Consider the following 23,442-nt stretch of genomic DNA (forward strand, 5'->3'; position numbering starts at 1 on the left):
TTCATATAAGGTTTTTACAATACTTAAACAAAATATTGTTGAGCGGCTTAAACTAATAAGTTTATATTTATAGTAAACAAACAGAGATCGTGATATTTTTTTTATCAATGATAGTTCTCAAAGTTGAAGGTCGATTTCTAATCTCGTAAAGATTACTAAACGGTTTTCGTACGCTTTTTAAAAAATTGGTATATTTAAAAAAAATATGGTAAGAATTAAATCTTTAGCTTTAAAATTTGTTTTATTAAACTTAACTTTTACTTAAAATTAAATATGAACTAAGAATACATTTTTAAATCAAAATAAAATAAATCAAAGTTTAAAAAAATTAAAGTAGCAATACTACAATATCAAAAAAAGAATCATGCATATGAGATTATACATAGTAGGTACTTCAGGTTAATAAATAAAAAGTAAAAACCTAAGTATTTAACTCACATAAAAGTTCAAAACATAAAGTACTGGTATGTTACGGGCTTGATACACAGGTTAATTTTATTTGTGTTCATCGCAAAGTTGATTTAAAACTATTTGCTAAGAACTAACGTTGAAACAGAGGGACCAGGTAAGTAAGCAGCTCTCACCAAAAATGTCTCAACATCAGTGAGCAACGTCATTAACTCATCTCTGGTAGCCTGTTCACCATTTTCATTTACCCAGTACTCCTGTTTTGATATCAAAAAGTAAAAAAAAATCGGAAAAACAAGTGATTTACACTTACTTATTGGTTTAGTATACATCGTGCAACATAATGAACAATAAAGCATAAAAAAAATATTTCATTGAAATAAAATATAACGTTTATTAAACCGTACCTAATAGTTTATGTAAACAAAAAAATATATATTAACAGCAATATTTTTTAAGAAAGTAACTTTGAACAAAAATTATGCAAGTTTTAAAAGTTGAAAGAAGTAATCAATAGTATTTCAACGGAAGTTACTCAACAAAACATCTTAAAATAAGGAAGTATTATATAAAATGAGTAACTGTGATATGGAAACAGTCTTTTATATATGAGTTTATTCTACTAAAATTTGAGAAAAATAAAGAATGTGTTATAAATATAACAAAAACTTTTTAAAAAACGTACTTCTCTAAATTTAACAGAAAACAAGTTGTCCGACCCTTCTAAGATGGTCTCGTCGCCCGTGTAACTTAGCCTGACTCCAGCACCTTCTAAAATCACGTTGTAGTCGTCAACAGGCCTCTGTTCGCCTCGAACAGACTCAAAGCTTACTGTGTAGTCGAAATTTCCACCATACGACGTTAACTGTTGTATAACATTAAAAAAAATATTCAACTATTTTACTGTTATTTTTAAATTAAAAAACTAAAATCAACAGAAAATAATTTTCTTTTTACTTGTTTATAAAGATTTCATAAAGTTAGTTTTAAAAGGTATAGTTAAGAAAAATATCTAAAATATAGGATAGGGGTCGGCAAACTTCGGCCGCGGGCCAAATGTTGCCTTCAAAGCCAAAATCTTCGGCCCGCGAGGTACTTTTCAGCAAAAAACAGACTTTTTTTTAAACAACTAAAAAAAAGGTTTTCATGATAAAAACTTACATTTAGACTCTGAGTTCCATGATAATTCATTACTAGTGCTCTTTCATAGCCTTATTTTATCACATTTTTTCGTTTAAAATAGTGATTATATATTGATTACTATATTTATTTTAAATTAACTACGGTCTGCGAACAATATTTTATAAAATAATGGCCTTTGATTTATAAAAGGCACCCGACCCCTGATATAAGATCAGTTACAAAATTAAATAAAAACTTCTTTGTTTAAAAAAAAATTACAACCAAAAAAAAACGTAAACCGATTCCTTTTTCTATCAGTATGAGTGCTTTAAAAAGTTTAAAAAAATGACTACTAGATTTTCATAAGTAGCATAACAACAAGGTATTAAGTGAGATAAATAGTTAATTCTATCAACTTGTAGTATTTTTATCAACAATCTCCGGTAACTAGAAAAACAAAATTCAGCAACAAAACTATTGTTTAATGTTTTTATAAAGGTAAACTAAAATAAATCTATTAAATTAAGCTAAAATTGTATAAAATTATTTTATACTTTTTCTTATTGTAAACAACCACTATCTCGTTAACAATTACAATTTTCAGCATAAGAACTAAATTTGTAATGCCTGGATGATTTCAAGTTTATCATAGCTGGCAGGTGATTAGACGAAAGTATTTAATCACATAACCTTAGTCTGATAATTTTTTTAAGTTTAAAAAAAAGAGAATCTGTGCATTGTTTGTTTTGTTGTTGGCTCAGCGTTTATCTCTCATTAAAATTACAACATATACTTTCCCAAACAATTATTTTAAGTTCCTTATCTAAACAGATAACTTTTGGTTGATGTCAGTCTAGATTTGTCAATGAAAAAATTGACTACAAAAGAACCATTGCTTATCGTTTATGGTATCTTAAGCCGCTAATTTGAGATTAGATCTTCAAAGAAAGTTTTATTTTAAAACTTATAAAGAATTTGTCAGTTTATAATTATGATTTAAATACTTTTAATCATTAAAAATGAACCATGACTTATAAAAATGCCTTAGTGTAAAATGTCTATACATAATTTAATTAAAGTATGTTAAGATAAAATTGAACCGTATACAATTGGCTAAATACACAAAACAACAGTGTGTTCAATAATTAAAAAGAATACCCAGTTTACGTAACAAGCTATTAGTTTAAAAGTGAAGTTGAACAAACATTTTAGTTTTCTTTTTATATAAATATAATATAGAATTATACTTTGTGAAAGTTTCAAATTTAATATATAAAGAAGAAAGTAAATACAAAGGGTACTTTTTATTTAGCTAACAAAATATTCTTTTCACATATCTTAAAAGCATTTTCCAGAAAACATATTTTAAAACTTAAAGTTTACCTTGTTGCCAAGGAAACTTTCTTTTATACTCCAATACTGAACTCCTTCACTTATACCTTCAAGTTGCACTGAGACACCTGTACTTTGTTCGTTTACTTTTATTAATGCAACTCTTCCGTAACTGTCCACTTTGTCACCTTCTTTGTGGATAGAAAATTGCTGGGAGTTGTAGTATTCAGGTTGTATCTGTAAAATTTATGAGGTTGAAAAACAACTTTAAACCCTAAATAAAACCAAAATTCGAACTTATTATCTAAATAGATAGTGCTAAATAAGTTCCTAAAAATTAAATTATTTTTAAATTATGTTTGGCTATAAATTTAAAACCTCATTTCGTCTCAGACCAGAAGATTTACAGTTAGAAGTTTTGCCTGAACACCAACATGAGATGCAACCCTGCAAATTTTCTGCTGCCAGATAAAAAAATCCTGGTTTGCACTGACCACAGGAAGGTCCTTCGCATCCTGGCTGTTTGAAAAATATATACTTTATATTTTATACAATAATTTCAAATTTTGAACATACTACTTAATTATATCCATTAGATACTTGGACTTCTATTATAGTACTTAAATAGTCTTATTAAAAATACGATAGAAAATTTTTGTGTTTTATGTAGTTTTAAGATCTATAAAACAAGTGAATCAAAATCTTGTTTTGATACCCTATGACATTTTTAAATTTCGAAACTTTTTCCTTAGAACTACACAAGTGTAGACAGAGTTTTATGATTATTCATGAATAGTTGAAACAAAATACCTTGCAGTTGCACTTGGACCTGGTGACACTGTGAGTGCCAGGCGTGTAACATCCGACCTCGGGAAGTTTCGTGCAAACTCCGTTCAGCATGGAGTATCCCTCCGCGCACTCATCGCAATCCACTCCGGCGTATCCCTGATCGCAGTCCGTTCTGGCTGGCGGGGTAGTTCTCCTTGGAGGCGGTGTCGGTTCCTCTTCGTTTCTTGTCGGGTCAACGATTTCAATTCTGCCTTCGTCTTCTATAAAAATAAATAAGAACTTTAATAAAAACAAAAATAGTTTAGAAAGTTAGTAGTCGAGTAAAAGTTTTTCTATACTGATTGCCTGATGTATATTGTATATAAATTTAAGTTTTTCTTAAACTTATTAAGATTAAAATAATCATTTCAGGTATTTGTGTTGCGGTTTAACAGAATCAAAACAACAACTAACTACCTTGGCAAACTTTTGATTTGTTTTCATGGTGGGCTAATAAAAAATTGGCGCTTAAACTCGTTAATTAAGCATGTAATTCTTGTAATTCAAGTGTGAGATTCTAGCAAGCTTGAATCAAACAAATGATTTAACCTTAACTGTTGACAGAATAAATTCAGTATAAAAATGTGATTTTGTTGTTAGCTACGCACTTTGATTGGCACAAAGTTTATATACATTCTGCTACAAAAGTTAATAGTTGTCTTATGATACTTAAATGCAATAATTATTAAAAAAAAAAGTATTTAATTCAACAAGAACTTACTATAATTTTTATTCAAGCATACTGTACAATAAATAACCCACCGTCGTCATGACGGTCATCAATTTTTTCTTTCCCTTTCTCCTGGTTTTCATTAGGGTCTTTGTTGTTATCATTTTTATCTTTGTTTTTGTCTTTTTTATCACCATTCTTGTTTTCTTTCAACTTGAGAAAATTGTCCGTAGGCTGACAAGTTTCGTCATTTGATCTTTCATAACCTTCTGCGCACAACTGTTTGAAATAGTTTTATTTCTACGTTTTTTCAAACAACTGCTTGTTTTTACTATAAAATAATAAGTGTTAAGACAGGTGATCATAATACTTTTTGTGTTTGTAAATGAGTTATTATAAAAAAATCACCAAGAACTTAATTAATTGTACTTTTTACTTAAATTATTGAAAACTTTGTTTTATACAGCACAGTTTTTAAAAATTAGTAACAGGCTTGTTTTGATTCTATTAGAAGTATTAATGTGTTCACTATTTAAAAATAAAATGAACTACATTTAAAACAACGTATGAATTTTATGTAAACTTTTATTTTTATAGTTTTGTTTATTTTTTTTCCTTTTAGTTAATAAATAAAAAAGAATTTATATATATATTACAGCAATTTAAGAATCTATAAAAAACGTATTTAACCTGTTCTAATTATTGTAAATTTAACTTTTAACGGAACACTAATTTTAAACGTTATTTACTTTCTAAATACTATTTTACAACTTCTTCTTGATTTAATTTTAAAATATTTAAATTACAATTTATTTGTACCTGACATGAGTCACCAGCGTATTCTGGCGGACAATTGCAAACTTCAACCATGGACATTTCATTACCGCTTGCTCCCAATGCTCCATTATACCTGTCACCATCTACACTTGATGTATCCAATACGATGTTGCCAAGTCTACAAAAAAACGTTTAGTTTAATTGAAATGTTGTAAGCCGTACGGGTTAGATAAAGTAACAAAATAAGGCAGTACAATTTTTGTTTTTTTATTTATATCTATTGATACGCTACAACTATTGTAAAAAAAACAGTTTAAAAAAATAACTTTTCTATATTTTGTTATTTTCTCATGTTTTATATTCATAAATTTTTTTTCAGCACAACTAATTTATAAAAGTTTAACTGTTTGAAATATAAATAATCACCCAGTATTAATTTGATTCTCATCATAAGTTGTCCTTATCATAACTTTATTGAGATCTTGTATGACATTCATAAAATCGTTTCTAGTTACAGCATCACCAAATTTATCTTTCCAATTACGCTGTTTAAAATTTTATAATTATACTTGATTATTTAATAAATACATTACAAATAAAAACTATTTTTTCTTATGTTTTAAAGTACGCTGTAGTTTATCAAAATGCTTAAAATAGATTTAATTTTTTTACAGTCACAATATTATTATCAAATTTTCATAAAAAATATAGTTAAAATTACCTAATTAAATTACTAAGTAAAAAGTAGTTAAGTTTTTTCAATAAGTTGTTTCATAATTAAACCAAAGTACTAAAACTGCGATAAATGCAGCATAAACCCTTTAAAAAAATCTTGTTATATCTATAAAAAGTTAAAAAAATCAAGTTAAAAGTATTCAAAAAAATACCTCATCAAGAACGACATTCTGAGTGTGCTTGGTACCATTTGATGGATGACTTTCTTCGTTTGCATAATATAATCTCTTTTTGTTCTTGCCCTCTAAAATAACATCCGTCCCCTTAATCGGCTTATTTTTGTCTCTCATAGAAGTGTTATAAGTGAATTCGTATTTTAAAGTGCCCCCATAACTTCCGATCTGTGAAAAGTTTTAATAAGTTTTCTTTGCTTAATGCTACAATATGTTATACTTTGTTATATTTTGTTATAAAACTAAGTAAACATCTACTGAAAGTACTTAAAAATTTACTCAAATAAAAAATAATCAAGTTGCTAAAATCTTCAAAACTACCTTGACGCCTGTAAACATTGCTGGCAATGCGAAGTAGTGCGCCTTAGCAAGAAACCTCTTAGAAAGATCGATAAGCATGAGCATGTTGGTGTCAGGATCAACTTTTATTTGGTTCTTGTTAACCGGAGACTTGGGTGATTTGCCGTGTGGGATGTTTTCGGGAGTCAGTGTCACTCCATGCTGTTCTTCTGGCTCTTCAAATGCAACTACCAGCTAAAGTAAAACAAAATTTGTATTAAGCTACATAACTAAAATTTGTTTTTAATTATTTAATAAATAATTTTCAAAAAAATTAATGTTGTCAACTAAATCTTTTTGCATGTAAACTTTTGTGTTCAATTCATAAAGAGACAATAAGAAAAAAATATAAAACTCTAGAGTTGTAAAATTATTTTCTAAAATTTTGTGCTTTGCTGCCGACAAATATGATAACATTAAAATTACTGACTGGTTCTGCTTGCTTGGTAACTCCTTTGCAGTCGCTAGAAAGTCCTGAACACCAGCAAGGCTTGCACAATTCGTCTCCATAGTAATCTACAGCTAAAAATTCTCCTTCTAGGCAGGCTTGTTCTGTTTAAAGTACATTTATAAAATAAACTTTATAAAATAAAGTGCTTTAAATTTTTTCTTAAGCAATTTGCTTTTAATAAGTAAAATGTTTTAATAGTTGTAATACTAGTACCAAACATTGCTCTTAATAAATATGTAAACTTATAGTCTTTTTTGTCCTAAAAGCCAACAGTTTTTTAACTACTATTTTTCGATAAAAAAATTAAAACATATTAGAAATATCATTTAGATCTTTTGTGACAAGTTTATCATAGAACAAATATAGTATGACTTAAACAAACTATTATTTTAACTTACTTGCTTTTGGAGTAACGCTTACAATTGAATCTGGAGTAGCTAACTTTGTTCCAACAGCATTTATCGCCTGGCAACTGTAAGCTCCTTGGTCTGATAGTTGAATATTCCTGTGATAATTTTTTTAAATTTTGCTAGAAAATAAGTAAATCATTTTTAAAGTTGTAGCTCTAGTACCCTAAAATAGTTTCAGAAAGACTTAAAAATAAAATAAATACGAGTCATTTATATTATAAATTTTTGAAGTAAAACAACTATTCTGAAACGCCATATTTAATTATTATATTCTATAGTGATTTTTGTAAAACTTCTTATGATATAAACTGGAATGAGCTTGTAAGATTTTTAGCCATTATAAACGCAAACACTATATTTGTGATTTATCACTTAAAGTAAACACTGCCAAGTGCTCTACAAAAGCTTTAAAATAAGCAACGCATTATTTAACCTATTTTAAATTAGTGCTTAAGAAATTATTTGTAATTTATATTTAGATGTATCACTTTTATAAAGGTTTTACAATTTTTTAAATATTATTTCGATATAGGCTAAGAATGTTTTAATTTTTTTGTGTAAAACACATAAATTTAACATATAAACTCTTCTTTTTGATGACAATAAATTGAAGAGAAATTTAATTTACCTCGCTAGTTCTGTTTAGAGCAATAAAGATAAATTATATGTTACATCTAATAACGTCTACGTAAATAATTTATTACTTACTGATATTCCTAAAAATGTACTTTTTTAAATAAAAATAAAATTACTTATATGTAAATTTCCAAAGTTTTACCACATATAAATACTTAGCTTCTTTTAAAATATATAGTGCTTTGCTGATAAAAATAAAACATCAGTTAAAAATGTTTAGAAAAAATTACCTAATAGTCAAGGTTCCCGTTCCATCAACTGACGTCATGGTGACGCGGGGTGGAGAGGGTACGTTGTCCCAGTTGAGCCTCCAAGTGACGACAGGAGTCGGAAATCCAATAGACTTGCAGTGGAGGATCACTTCATCACCCTCAGTGGCGTTGACGAACCTCCTCGGCAGCTCTGTAACTTCCGGCTTTGCTGTGAATGTTTGCACACATAAGCATTTTTGATATAGTATGCCGCTGGGTTTCGTATGATACATTTTACGGTCGTTAAAGTTGCTAGCTAAATCTCTCTTAATTAATATTTCATGTCTTGGCTACCTTCAAAAAACTGGTGTTTCCATATGTTAAGACTGTTTAAAAATTACGTACAACATTTTGTAGAAGTAAAATACACATTGCAAATTTTTAGTTTATTAGACGCCTTTTCGACTTTACATCAGTCAGTAGTCACACCACATTAGTAATTGTAATAATTGTAAAAATGAAAGTTTAACTGTTAACAAATTTGATATTTTAAAATAATGTAGAAATAAACTTGAGACTCTGATCAGTGAAGCTGTTTTAATTAAACGTTATAATCCAATTTAAAACAAACAATTAACTAAACCGGGTTAAATCCACACACTAAGAATTTTGATTGTTGAATATATATTTTTTTAACAATGTATAAGTATTTATGTAACCTCTAATTTTACTGTAATTTATAATTATAATATATAACTGTTTATATGAATTTTATATATTTAGTTTTTAACACAAATTTTTAGTTATTTTGCACAGTTTTGTTATTGATAGTTACTGATGAAAAGTCGAAACGGCGGCTAATAAACTATAAATTTGCAATGTGTATCTCTTTAAAATGGTATTTGAAGTTTATAAAAGAGTTTCTTTAAGTAGAACGTTAATAATAAAATGTATTATTTTAATAAAGTACATTTTAAACCGCACTCTAAGTTCATAGTTAAAGGTAAATTAATTTCTATTGATGAAGTTTGTCTATTTTCACTTTTGAAAATATGTATATAACTTTTTGTATCTATGCCCTTAGTTTAAGAATTACCTGGCCTGTTTAATTATCATTTATAAATATTTTATAAGTGTAAGTAAATTGTATTCAAACTAAGTATTAGTAAAACAGGTTATTGCTACAGCATGATTTTACAAATAAGGTGTTTTTTTTAATTTATATATTAAAAAAAAAAACTTCTGGCATAATTTTAGTCTGCTTTATCAGTATAAGTCCATATTTTTTTAGCTTTTAATAATCTAATCAAAACTATTTACTAAAGAATAAAAATACATGTACACCACCCAATAAATTTTTTTGTATAATCTTTATATAAAAAAAAAAGAATATGGTTTTTACTTATCAACAATATTCTTATATTTTAAAAATGTCAATACTATATAAGGTGATAAACTAAAATTATTTCTATAAGTATCACAAAACGTCTTATATTGTTAAAAGTTATTAAAAAGTAGATAGAAATCTAAATACTATAATTAAGTCGAAATTAGCCTCTCATATTATCTTTATATTCTAAATTTATTTTAGCACAGTTAAACTTTAAACAAAAAGGTAGACCTACTTTTAGATTAAAAAATGTTTTAAAATTAAGTCTCATAGAAGTTGATGATATACTATTTTAAATATTTTAAACTGCTATGAGACTATATTACTACTAAATAATACTAAACTTTAAAAGCTGATTAGCGCTACCTGACATGAAAAACCTTAAACCTTGATTTACTTCAGAGTTAAACTAAGTTTAATTGAACTTTAATGTTTTCTTATCCTTCTGAGAAACCTTTGCAAACTAAGTTTAAATTTATCTTTAATTTTTACTTAAAAAACTATAAAAATTTTAAGTTTGATAAGTCGGTCTATTATCAAAATAAAAATAACTTTTTAAAAACATTCTAAGTGAGTCGTTTTTCTACCAAATATAATCTTTAAAAACTAAAAAAAATATTAAACAGCTACGAGTTTTTTTATACCTGTCTTTTTATAGTTTAGTTTCTAATTAATTAAATGCTTTTTAGGTTTGCTTTTCGGTAAAACAATAATTTTAACTAAAAAAAAAAAGTTACTCAATTAAAAAACTTATACAAAGATACTGACCGCATCCTTGCTCGTCTGAAGCATCATTGCAGTCTGACTCTCCATCACACAAGTAACTTTTCGGGATGCACAATCCGTCGTCATGACATTGGAACTCCGTACCCTGGCAACTTTCCCCTAGTTTTGCTGCAGCTGCAAAAATCAGTTGTTTAGTGTAAAGTAAAAAGAGCTGCTAAATGTTCACTGATTTTTTTCTTTTCCAAAAAGTTTAAGCTATAAGTTTTCAACGCATTAATTAATTTAGTGTTGAATTTATTCATTCTATGCACAAAAATACTATTAACACAACAGCTATCCTTTTAATTGTATTTTATCCGTTAAACACTGTACTGATTTATCTGTACTGTCTTTATATTGATTTTTAAAGCTTTAAGAAATCTAGTTCGTTGCTATTTTTTATACAATTATATTTTATAATTATAAAAAAATTCGATAAACTAAAAGCTTGAATGGTTCCAAAGTATCGAAAACAGTATAATTTTTGATTAATGAATTTATTATCTAAGATTATTTGATGTAAAAATGTTTATAAGATTAATAAAATTTAATGTTCAAGATAAAGTCTAATGTATAAATATATAAGCAGAAAAATTAAAAAATATGTTTTGTAATAACACAAATAAAAAGTTTGTTAAACTGTATTTGTAAAAGCTATGTTGAATGTAATATGAATTTTTTTTTTTTTTTATAACATTATCGGCTAGCTATTTAAAAAGTTAGTTTTGTTGTGTTTTCAAAAATTGCTTTAAAGTTTATTTAGCTAATATCAAATAGGCTTTAAAAACGGTCTGTTTGGACTGAACAATATAAACCCTGCAGCAGCTGTTAGCATTCTCTATGAATAAGGAGCTTTACTTTCAATACATCAAAGCTCGCAAATATGCTTTCTAAATAATACTTCTTGGCAATTATCCGCTAAACTATTTCAACATCACGATTTTTCATTAGTTCGCATGTTTATTTTGCTACTTCAATAAGAACATTTGGTATGTATTTTTAAAGCGCTCTAAAAAGTATACACAATACGTGTTTGTATTTAAAAACAAACTATTATTGAAATGATAAAATTTAAAATTTTGATTTGCATATTTGTTTGACATTTAGTGATAATTAAAGGCAAAAAAGTACTATAATTTATTTATTTTTTTGATTTTTATGTATAAGAAGCTTTTATGTCTAAAGTTTAATTAATAGCAGTATGATTGCTGCAATGTTGTTACTCGTTTAAATACATTTAAACATCGTTATTTATTATCATCCGCCTTCGAAAGTCAAACTTAAACACATAAAGAAGCATTTTTTTGATATTCAACTGAAATTAAAAGTGTTCATCATAATAGTCAACTGTACAGTTTTTTTTTTGTAGAAAATTATGTACTTGTTGAATAAATTTCATTACACATTTTGCATGCTAAAATCTAGACGTCTGTTGTTAAAGGTAAAGAGAAATTTCCGACCTTGTCTACTACTACTACATAGTAATGCGAGACCTATTTATATGCCAGCATTGGAAATTTAAATCATCTGACGAATATAGATTGCAAAAAGTTTTAGGTTACTAAAAACTAATCATTTAATTCATAAATACTAAAATTAAGCCTACAAATAAAACGAATTTGACCTGCAGCTTGCCTTAACTTGTTATACGGCAGTATGTCGATCAATAATAATAAATTATGTATACTTTTAAATATAGAAAACATTTGTCGAAATGCTTATTTATTTGCATTTAGTCTATAGTTATATTATATTGTTTTGAATTAGATGCTTAAAACTTACGTTTTTTTTTTATTGAATATTAAAAATTTTACGATAAGTATTAAAAAAAGTTTCGGAAGTTAAAACAGAACACTTAAAACCAATATAAGTTTTAAAATTAAAAAGAGTAACGTTCTGTTGATTTATCTTAATTTTATTTTTATTCACTTACTATTTTGTTCTAACAACTAAACTTTTCTTTAAAGTATTTATTTTTTTGCAAAATAATAAATTTTAAAAAAGATGCAAATTCAACTATCGTGAGTTTTCAAAACTTTAGTAAAAATAATTATTCAAATTGAACGCAGTTTTACTTAGAAATAAGATAACTCACGACATTCTTGTTCGTCAAATCCATTCATACAATCGTTGTCACCATCACACTTCCAAATTAGTTGTTTACACTCTCCTGTTCCAATACACATAAATTCCTCTGGGTGGCATTTCCTATGCTCATCTGTGACACGTTTAACGTTATACTCATTAAAAAATAAATATATAATATTTATTGTCATTAAGATAAGTTAACAAGCTACATAGGCAAATCAATACTATATTGAAAGTAAAGAATAGTAAAGTTTGTTTAATAAATTATTTTTAATAACTAGGATTTTAGGTACAGTATGTTTCAATATTTTTAACCAAGCGAAGCGAAAGTTGATAAAATAAAACGTTTTTTTGTGTAAGCTTGAACTTCAGTTGTTTTTTATATCGCAAAAATTTATACTGAAAGTCTTACGTAGGTTCTTATCACAAGTAGCTGGCTCATCACTACCATCTAGACAATCAGGAGTTCCATCGCAAATTCGCTTCCTGTCAATGCACTGCAGGTTTCTGCACGTTGCCTGGTCAGGTCCACACGGCTGGTTTGAAATTTGTGTAGTTGTAGTGGGTCTGACAGTAGTAGTGGTTTGTTTTCTTGTTGTAGTCCTGTAAAACAAAAACCCTCAGTTCGATTTGTTGATTAATAGTTCTAAAATTTGTTTGTAGAAGTTCTTTTGTTGCTGAAACTTCACTATCTTATGTTTGTTTTGTTGATAATTTAGTAAAATAAAACTTTTTATCTCTTTTTCAAGAGAGTAAACAACTTTCTAAGTCTAAAAACTTAAGCAATTTTAAAAGATTTTATCTAAAAATACTTTTGTTGTTAATTTATTTAAGGTTTTTTATCTAAGACGCGGTTTGAACAAGCGATGAAATTTTGAATTCTTAGATAAAACTTAAGTAGGTGTGAAATAAAAAATTTTAACTTTTTGGTTTGTTTATCTTTCCTTTTTTTTTTGAGTATTAAAACAAAATTATAATTTTATTTGTATGAAATAAGTACTGCAAAGGGCTTTAATAAGTTAAAACTAATAGATTAATAGCTATCTATTATACTAAGAGGTATTTGTTTTATAAAATCACTTTAATTATTAACCAACTTTTTTGTTGTTTTAGGAGCTTTGGTTGTCGTGGTTGATTTTTTTGAGGTATCCTCTGTGTTAAATGGTTTTGGCTGTAAAATATAATATATTATAGCTAAGCTTTCTTGATTAAAACTGGATACTAAACTATTAAAAGTGCTAAACTAAATCAAGAGTCAATATATATGAAGCTTTTAATATAAAAGTTTTAATATAAAGCTTTTAAATTATATACATATATATTTATTTGTTTTTTTACTGAGTTGCTAAAATTTTATCAAATATAATTTATTGTGAACTGGTTTAGTGTTACTCCATTGCTACCAATTTATTATTGAATTTAAACAGAAAAGTTTGAGCTTCTATTCTTTATTTTTTCATTGTTCTTTTGTCAGGCATATGTTTTTTTATTGCAATCATTGAAAAATTATACATTTTTTCATAAAAGCATATTCTAATCAGATAAAACATTCTAGACTTTAATGATACATTACTTTTATTGATGATACATATGGTAGTTAAATTTAGTAAAGTTCGTAGTTACATAAAAATGTTTTTTCATCAGATAGTGTTTTCTTAGATAACTTTTAAGCCGTATTAACAAAAGCTCTTTTCTATTTTATTTTTCCTTTGGCTACGGTCTAAAAAATCGTTTGATTAAATAATAAATGTAAACAAGTAAAAAAGGAACTACAAAAACTTTAAAGTAGAAGTAATTAGCTTAAATATTTGCCTTTTTATTAACATTTGTATATTTTTTTGCCTACAGAAGACAATAATACTTTTTCAAATGTTGTTTGCACAAAATGTATCTTTTATTTAACAGAAATGTTTACAATTTTGTAATTAAAACCGTAGCAACCTCTTCATCCTTTATGCCTTAGTTCATATCTTATAAGAAATTAAACACAGTTAAACGTTTCGAATACGTTAATGATAGGTTTATTAATATTTCAGCAGTTATCGAAAAAGTTACCATGCTAGCATAAACAACTTCATGGTCCAATGATTTGTAAGAGGCGATTTTGAAATATGAGAGAGAGAGTTAGAACTTTAAGTAACGAATAATAATGACAAAGAGCTAAAACCGCCGGTGTGTTATTGTTTTCTTACCCACACCGGCTAATTCATAGTGAAAATTTGCTGTCACAAAACAAAAGATAGGTGTGTGTCCGACCCAAACAAAGGCAATTCTTAGGTTTAGAAACAATTGCTATTTCAAAAAAGTTCAATGAAACCTATCCATGAGTTGTGATAAAAGTTATCTAGCTGTATAAACATTTCACTGTAAGTTTTTTTTAATACAAATAGAACTGTTTTTCTTTCAAATTTCATTTATTTTAGTTACTTACATGTACAACTTAGTGTTAAACTAAGTATCAAAGTTTGAAAATGTTAAAATCTTTTGTTAAATACTCTACTGTCTTTAAAGTATTAGTATAGTAAGCTGTGTAGTATTTTAAAATATTTTTCTCTATTAAACTTTAAATTTAAAATAAGCTGAAAAACTTTTTTTTTATAGTTTAAAAATGTCAACTTACATAAATGAAAAGTTTTTAAGTAAAATATAAAGAAATTCTGAATCCCTTACAGGTTTATCATTTCCCGCCAAAAAATCGGGTTGATTGATGTCTTCTAAAGATATCATGGTGTCATCATAGATTTGGTTATACTCGTCATCATAATCATAATAGTTATTATAATCAATGTAATATTTTCCTTTTGTGGTAGTTGTTGGTTTAGTTGCAGTGGTGGTTGATATTTTTTCAGTTGTAGTAGTAACATCTATCTGCTCCGAGAGGTTGGTCTCTTCATTGAAATGTGAAGTTGCAGTGTTTTTCACATCTAAAATTAAAAAAACCTCATTAAAAAACTAAAGCTAACTGCATGACCAATTTTTTCTTGTACTTGTAACTTTAAACTTTTCATACTCAACCTTTGCTTATATTGTACCTATTAAACTTTTGTATTATAGTTAAAAGTTTTCTTTATTATATGTTTTTTTAAAAAACAAAAACATACAGCACTCAGGTCTGTTGGGATCGATTCCGAGATTTTTCATGTGAAACTTTTCTAATGTCACCCTAAAACTTGCGAGCACTCCCGAAGTCAGCAAAGACTCTATTTCAGGTTGCAGGAGCTCCGGATCTTCCGATCCGCACATTCCGATGTCCACTGTCGCTACCACGTCGTTTTCATCTCGTCTATTGTTTAGAATATTGTAGTAGTATTTAATTTTTTAATATAACTGTAAAGTTTTTAAATAAATTTTATTGTGTTTATTTAGATTTAGAATACTTATTACAGTTTTGTTTTTAATTCGTCCACAGATTTAATCTACAAATATGAAACAAAGTTATAAAAATTGAACAAATAATTTTTGTAATGAAAGTTACCAATAAGTACAACTTATTAATGGATACTTTAGTTTTTCTCAGTCAGAATTTTTTTTATCACAATTCAGTTTTAACCTTCGCATTGTTTAAAATATTTTAGAAAACCAAAATTGTTTATTGATCATGGCATTTTAGTTGAAGTCTTAAATGGTTGTGAAAACGCTATTTTTCGTATACAAATTGCAGAAAAATAAAAACTTTTTTCTAACTAAATACGTACTTTTTTTAGACAAAACAGCAAGACTTGATAAATTTATAAACTTTAGTTTAAGACAATAATATCGTAAAATAAAAACCTGTACATGATTGGAGTTGCTTCTGAATAAACCCCCAGTTTTGTTCTTAAGTAACGTTCAATCTATAATCATAGTTTAAAGTGATCACTATTAAAAACGAAAAGCAGTATTTCAAAAGATTAAACATATAATAAAAACACAGAACGACTAAAATAAATTCATACTTTCTAAAAAGTTTGCAGTTTTTTAAATAAATAAAATACTATGAAAATTTAAGAAAAATAGACATACTTAATTTTTTTTTCTAATTTGTATCTTAGGTAGCAGAGTAATTTTTCAATGTAAAAATGTTAACACAAGGTCAATAATGACCTAAAAGTCTAAACTAACAGTTGTCATTATTTCGAAAGAAACGTCAGAAAAGTATTGTGAGCTTTGATCGCTCAACTCTTCATTGTATCTTATAGAATCCATGAAATTAATCTTTGCCCTACGCCAACCTTATAAGCGAAATGTTATAAACAAAAACTTAAAAAATATTTTGTACTATTTTACAAATCAACATATGAAAAACTCTAGCAAGTAAACTAAAAAATAACTAAATTTAAAGATTTAAAAGTATGTCTTTCTAAGCAGTTTTTTAATCTAATTAAAATATAAACTTGTACTGTGTTTAACACCTTGTTACTTTTTTACGTAGTTAACTTGTTGGTAATGTATAAAGCGATGTGAATAACAACTTAAAATAAGATATTTGTATTAAAATATAATACAAAGTTGTTTGTATAAGATTACTAAATTACTATTTTATGCAAATAAAGGTACTCATAGTTTATCAAAACTTTGAAGATAATTTTATCGCTTTTTGTTTAGATAGTTTTAGTAGTTTTAAGCTTCTTCCAAAACATGTTACTTACAGTATTTGCTATTATTTTTAATGCTATAAATATCTCTGTGATCGTTAATGTTGTTTATATAAAAAACTAACCGAAATCTTGAGAGCGAGGGTTAAAGTCATCTTCTTGATCTTCAAATGAGTCATCTGTTGGTAACTCAGTATTGTCTTCTTCTCCACTTGATCCAGAGCCCTCTAAGTCACTTTCTTCTAAGTCATATAAGGACCTTTTACTTCTTTTATGATCATAGTAGGAGGCTCCTGAATCAAGATCGGTTCTACCTTTTTTTAACAATATTGATCTTCTAATGAGTCTTCGTTCCTATAACATATTTAAGAAGTTATACTTGATTTAGTTAAAAAACTTATTAACATGCATTATAAACAAGCTTTTTAAATTAAACAGAACTAATATTTAAAGTGTTATTAAATTATTTTTAAATTCTTTGTAAAAAAATACATAAGTGGTCAAACTAGTTTGTTTATCAATATTTAGATACTAAAATAGAGTAAACTTTATAATTATTAGACATTTAGTGTTTATTATTGATCATTATAGTAAAAAATAGTAAAGTATCACTTACTTTGCACTTTAATTTCATTTCTTTAAGCGCAGAAAATTTACTTAATAGTAAAACATACTCAAAAGTATAACAAAGTTTTTTGATGAATGCAAAAATAAAGGGTAAACGATAATTTCCATATATACTTATTTTTTATGCTTTTTGTTTTTTAAAACAAGGTTACGCCCTTTGACAAATATTTTCGCACTTACTTGTATAGGTTTAATATATATTGAAGAATATATGCACATCTATACGCATGGTTATTTAAAAAGTTATCAGATTTAAAAAAAGAAACCATAATTCCATCAAAATTCTAAAACTAAAGTCTCACACCTTTTGCATTTTAAAACAAGCTCATGCTGTGAAAACAAAACAAATGTTGGATTTATTTAGGTGGCTTTATTAATTTTCCACAAGAATGTTTGATTTTAAAAAAACATTTTCCAGTTCAACATAAGAGTTTAAGCTTTAAAGTATTTTAACAAGTGAACTTTGTAATGAAAATAACTCTAAAAAAATAGATAAGTAAGTGTTTCTAATGCTTTTTCAGCATCCAACGACAACTAAATATTTTAGTTGCACAAGGCTGATTTAAAGTTGCACTATTTGCTAATTAAAGTTTTAAAGTAATTGATCAAGAAGCCACCTAGGTTGAACAACCATTTGCGACAATTTATTCAACTCTAAACACATAACAGAAATCTGCAATGATAATACAATATCATCGCAATTTTTAGTTTTATCTGTCTCTTTTTATCTTATCTTACAGCTGACGGTGCATAAATCAAAATATTGAGTTTCTGTTTGCACTCTAAGTTTTTTTTTTTATAAAAACCATTCAATAAAGATATGGTGTTAGAAGTAGACTACGGTTTCAATATACAACCGTCGTATATAGTAAGTCATATGATTATTTCAATACTATGATTTAGTAATCAAATATTAAGCACAGATAATGTTTCAGTTGAGGGGCTTTAACGTTTTAAGTTAAATAAGTTTTTTTTAATAGTTGGTTTAACTTATGTAGCAAGCTAAATAATTATTTTATGTTTCTGACTTTTAAAAAGTTTTGATGCTTTTTACTTTTTTTTTAATTTGTTTTTGAAAACACAGTTTACTTGTAAAATAAAATTGTATATTTTTGATCGTATTTTAACAGATAATAATTTTGAAATTTTGAATCTAACTACTTTGAAGTTATTGCTTAACACGTGTTGAAGACATTTTTTGCTTAGAAATATATAAAAGGAAGATACTACATTTATCATTGCACCTTTTAGAACCTAAAATCTAAATGTTTTAACCTTCGATGCTTTTTTATAAAGTAGAATTATTTAAGTTTTTGCTGACATTTAAAAATATTAATTAACTTTTTTGTTTTATCAAAACCTTAGTGTTGCAACAGTTTGCCATACTAAAACTAAAGCTTAAATTCGGTATATGTTTGTTTATATAACATATAACAAACATTTCAAGCTACTAAAAAGCAATCAAAAATATTCGACTACATTTTTTAATTATAATGGTTTATGACAAAAAACACGTTTTAGTTTTTTGTAGTATTACTTCTTTCTTAATTCTTTTCTTAATACATCGACTATATAATTTAAATGAACACAATATTTGATTTTTATTTAGATTCATGCATAAAATTTTCGTAAAGTTAAATCAGGTTTCGGCTTAAGTAACTGCGTAAGGAAAAAAAGATAATTTATCATAATTTTCAATAACGCATTGTAGTTTTTTTTGTAACCATAACTAAACATTTTTTAGTTTTGCACTGAATTTAGTTTTTTAGTCACAATATGTCACTTTTCAAACAAATAAATCATACATGTCTTGTTTGTTTCTAACATAATTTTTCATAGTTATATTATAAGTTTCAAAATAGGTAGAATATATTTTTAAGTGTTCAATTTGTGATTTACATTAGCATTAAACAAAACTTTGTCGTTATTTTCTTTAAAACATAAGCGGTAACTTTTGTACAATACTAAAGTTAATGTGTAATAATAATTAAAAATACTCTACAGTTGTACATAATCAAACTAAATTAAATAGTTTTAAAAACCGGTAAAACTTTATTCGGAAACCGCAATCCGTAAAAAAAATGTATAAACTAACAAAAAGTCTCTGTTATTTTTAGTTGAGAAACGCAAGCAAAATCATTAATTAAAAATATCTACTAGCTAGTAATGTAAGGTGCAGTTTAAAAGTTTTACTTAAACTTTGTTATGTAATAAACAGCTTAGCATTAATGTTGTGATATAAATTTTGAGCGCTTTGAAAACATTATCTTTATTTGTCAGCAGTAAAGGCTCTGTTTAATTCTTGTACCTTGCTCATACGACTTCATTATGGGATTAAGTTTTATTAAGTTTATAGAACTACACTTAATTTCTTTTTTGTCATTGGGTTGTAAACAAATGTTTTAAAAGCTACAAATTAAAAAAAATTGTTTCGTACGTTTTGAAAGTAAAATTAATTATGTAGAGATTTATATACTTTTCGAATTTTATCTACTTTTTTTTTCATAATAACACCTTTATAAATAATAAAACTGTCTTTAAAAAGAATCGGTTTAGCACTTAAAAATACTGACGCATTAAAACGATATCCATAGTAATTATAAATGATAACTTACTTCATTTCTATCTGCCTTTATGAAGCTGAAGAACGCTAAAATTACGAGGATATAATTGATAGTCTTCATACTTTTAGTCAAAACTTCTTAAATTCAGTTTGTCAGCTCTAAACTTGGAACGTTTTATTAACACTGTAACTTCGACAAACGTTATTTTTATGCCTTTATGAGGCTAGTTGACAAGACAAACCCAGCTCTCAAAGTGTTCTGCTTTGCTGTTTATAAAAAACAGTAGGGCTGAAAAAATACATTTATAGTTATAACTTTAATTCAATCAAAAATATAATAAAATATATAAAAGCATTAACTAAGTATATAAAAAAAACGATTTCAAAGTATGACACAATCTTTATTATATTTATATTTTTACTTACTAGGTTCTATGTTAAAATATAAAAAAATATGTCACTTGAATAACTTATGAAGCTAAAATAGCAACGAAAGCTTATTTTCGCTTCAAAGTAAATTACACTTTACTCCGTAGCAAGTGCAGCTTTCAATGCTGTCTTGTCTCACGCTGGTCTCATTCAATCTGCTCACGCTTGCTACATTCTAAAACTAAAACCACCACTTAGAAAATGAAAGCGCAGCAACTGTTTGCTTCTACGACTTCAACTCAAACTGTCTAAAAAGCGGCCTGCCGTGTTTTGAGATTTCACGCAAAAGCCTTTTTTTGATGCTCTTTCCCGCATTTATCTTCTTTCTCGTCATTCTCTCCCCAATTAATTATGCCCACCCAACCTCAAAGTCTTTCGTAAACTTGTGCATTTGTTGATTTAATTGTATAAGTTGTATGAGTGTTTTTTTGCCGGTTTTAATTAATGTGATTGAAAAAATTACGCTTTTAAGAAGTCTACAAAAACAGTTTTTATTAAGATATAGATAAACTATTATATATAAAATACATTTCTAAACTCAGTCAAAATCACAAGCAAATTGTTTTGAGATTTTCTTAAGCTTTCATCTAAATAAGTATTGAAAAAAAAAAATTATATTAAAATTCGACTAAGTTTTATTGATCCTCAAAATTTGTAAGTACTTCAGATTATATTTTATTGTCAGATAAATTGAATTTTCTAAATATTAAATTAAAAGTTTACTGAAACTAGATTAAAACTAACGCAAATTATGATATATCTAACAGTAAAACTTCGAAAATTGGATGTTCATATGAAATTAAAATTAACGTAATAAATTAATATTATGTTAAGTTTATTAGCTTAAACTAAACAAACTTATTTCTTACTTCCAGCAATTTTTTTAAAGTTTTATATCTTTAATGTCATTTAATTACATAATTTAATTTCACAAAGATGTGTAAAGTTCAATTTAAAAAAATGTATATAAATTACACTGATGACAAAATAAAAATAAACTTTAACAACTCTTTTTATTTTTATAAATTTTGCTTAATAAATATTTTAAAGATTTTACGAATAAAAATTTATATATAGTGTTAAAATTTTTATAGGTTTTTTCAAATCCTATGAAAATTAAAACGCCTAATTCTCAACTTTAGTATGCAAGCTTATAAAAATTCAAGTTTTATTCAAAAAACAGTCAAGCTTTAAAAAAAAAACGTAAATTGGTACATTCTTATGTATATTTAAATTAAGCTGTTATATTTTTAATTTTCTATGTACAAAATAAAATCAAAAATAAGAGTTTTTTATATCTAATGTAGAAAAAAAATCGAATAAATCGTTATTTAAAACGTAGAAAACAAACGCCAAAGTTTTATTATAAACTTCTATACAGTACAGTTCGGCTATAAAGCTAAAATGCTTAAATACTTTTTAGTATTATTTCCAGTATTTATAAATTACAGAAAGTTATATTTAAACATAATCTAGTTAAACTATTGTTAATAATTTTACGCGGATTTTTTTAGGCTGTAAGTTTTAACTATCATTAGTTGTTGGAAAAAAGTAAGTCCGAAAAAACTCAAAAACAGTTACTGTAAGCTTGATATAACAAATTTGCATAGATAATAAGACACTTTGATGAATATTACTTTGTGCAAACAAATTAGTATACGAAATTAACAAATACTATTTTTACAAAAACAAATTATTAAACTGCAAAATAAATTAGCGAATCAAAGTATATTTCCATTACGCTTTTTGTTTCTAAAGAAAAGGTATAAACGAAGTATGTTCTTGAGTTTTACAATTTTATTTAAGAAAGCTGACTTTTGTAGAGTGTTTTAAATAAGTTGGTTTATACTTACTCATTATATGTATTGTTTTTGAATAACTCTAAATGTATATTTTGAAAAACAAATTGTTTTATCTGGTAGTTTTTAGATTTATAAAAAAGATATTATAGAAAAGTTCTCAGGAGTTTGGTTTAAAAACTTTGAAATACTGGGTGTAGAAAGTGACTTTATGAATAAAACAGAACTTAACTTAATTAAAGAAGATATTTTTTCATTTTTTCCTTGTTCAAATTTTTTTTAGTCAAACCTAAGTAATTTTATTTCGTTGAAGAAGTATTAAAAAAACTGATAATTTTTAAGTATTTGAATGCACTTATGATAATTATTAATTCTACTAATTAGGTCTTGAAGTTCAGACAAAATCAATTTAAAATATGTCTTTATGATAACACTTACTAAATTGTATAGTAGTAAGATAATCTACAACTAACGAATATACTATGATCCACTCTCGTAACTTTAAACATGTTACTTGATCGTTAGTTTGACAAAAAATAACGTTAACCAAAGCTACTTCTTACTTTTTTTATCTTATATTAGAATGCTATTTTTTCAAATACTAATAATGTTTTTAATATACTTTTTTAAATTTTTTTACTTGCGATAAAAACTTGTAGTTGAGTTTTAAATAAAAATTTACGATGTCAGGTACTAGTTACGTGTTATGGTTTACTAATGAGAACTTTATGACCAATAAAACGCTACATTCTATAGTATATAAATGTAATTATAGAATACAACTATCATTCTTAAAAACACGTTCTTATTAAACCAAATTGAATTGCATAAGAAAAAGTTTAATAAATATCTTAGGACGACATCTTGAGGAGAAATAAAAATAATAACAAATGTTTTAAGTATACTGACAAATAAATCTAAACATCAAAGTTAATCCTACTTTCAGCACTTTTGATAACAATTTAAAGTAATGCTTATAAAAATACTTACTAGTTATAAAACTTCAAATGACAAAAGTTGTTTTTGATAATAAATTATCATTTTATCATTAATAAAGTATTCAGTGATATCTATATAGAATATCCTGGACAAGAAGTTAAAAGGTATCCTTGGTGTACTACTCGATAATCGAAAG

The 23,442-nt window shown here is 26.2% G+C and overlaps 1 protein-coding gene across 3 annotated transcripts in view; it reads right to left on the reverse strand.

The window, feature by feature from the left end:
- The window catches only part of LOC145829849 (basement membrane-specific heparan sulfate proteoglycan core protein-like), a 58,743-nt gene extending 38,218 nt beyond the window's left edge, over positions 1-20,525 (reverse strand). For all 3 annotated transcript variants that reach the window (XM_082937722.1, XM_082937721.1, XM_082937723.1), the window contains exons 1-24: positions 20,506-20,525; positions 20,132-20,368; positions 17,015-17,243; positions 16,417-16,526; positions 16,087-16,148; positions 15,417-15,598; positions 14,986-15,239; positions 13,413-13,486; positions 12,728-12,918; positions 12,323-12,445; positions 10,231-10,362; positions 8,112-8,301; positions 7,234-7,340; positions 6,815-6,936; positions 6,367-6,579; positions 6,025-6,213; positions 5,564-5,682; positions 5,180-5,315; positions 4,453-4,639; positions 3,673-3,911; positions 3,241-3,381; positions 2,914-3,099; positions 1,094-1,273; positions 547-665 (exon numbers count right to left, since the gene is read on the reverse strand). In XM_082937722.1, the coding sequence (XP_082793848.1) occupies positions 547-665; positions 1,094-1,273; positions 2,914-3,099; positions 3,241-3,381; positions 3,673-3,911; positions 4,453-4,639; positions 5,180-5,315; positions 5,564-5,682; positions 6,025-6,213; positions 6,367-6,579; positions 6,815-6,936; positions 7,234-7,340; positions 8,112-8,301; positions 10,231-10,362; positions 12,323-12,445; positions 12,728-12,918; positions 13,413-13,486; positions 14,986-15,239; positions 15,417-15,598; positions 16,087-16,148; positions 16,417-16,526; positions 17,015-17,243; positions 20,132-20,200 (3,554 nt within the window). In that variant the 5' untranslated portion in view covers positions 20,201-20,368; positions 20,506-20,525. The remainder of the gene's footprint in view (positions 1-546; positions 666-1,093; positions 1,274-2,913; positions 3,100-3,240; positions 3,382-3,672; positions 3,912-4,452; positions 4,640-5,179; positions 5,316-5,563; positions 5,683-6,024; positions 6,214-6,366; positions 6,580-6,814; positions 6,937-7,233; positions 7,341-8,111; positions 8,302-10,230; positions 10,363-12,322; positions 12,446-12,727; positions 12,919-13,412; positions 13,487-14,985; positions 15,240-15,416; positions 15,599-16,086; positions 16,149-16,416; positions 16,527-17,014; positions 17,244-20,131; positions 20,369-20,505) is intronic.
- Between the last annotated feature and the right edge of the window lie 2,917 nt (positions 20,526-23,442).

Source organism: Thalia democratica, chromosome 2 (assembly GCF_965202585.1).
Source record: "Thalia democratica chromosome 2, ktThaDemo2.hap1.1, whole genome shotgun sequence".
NCBI lineage: Eukaryota > Metazoa > Chordata > Thaliacea > Salpida > Salpidae > Thalia > Thalia democratica.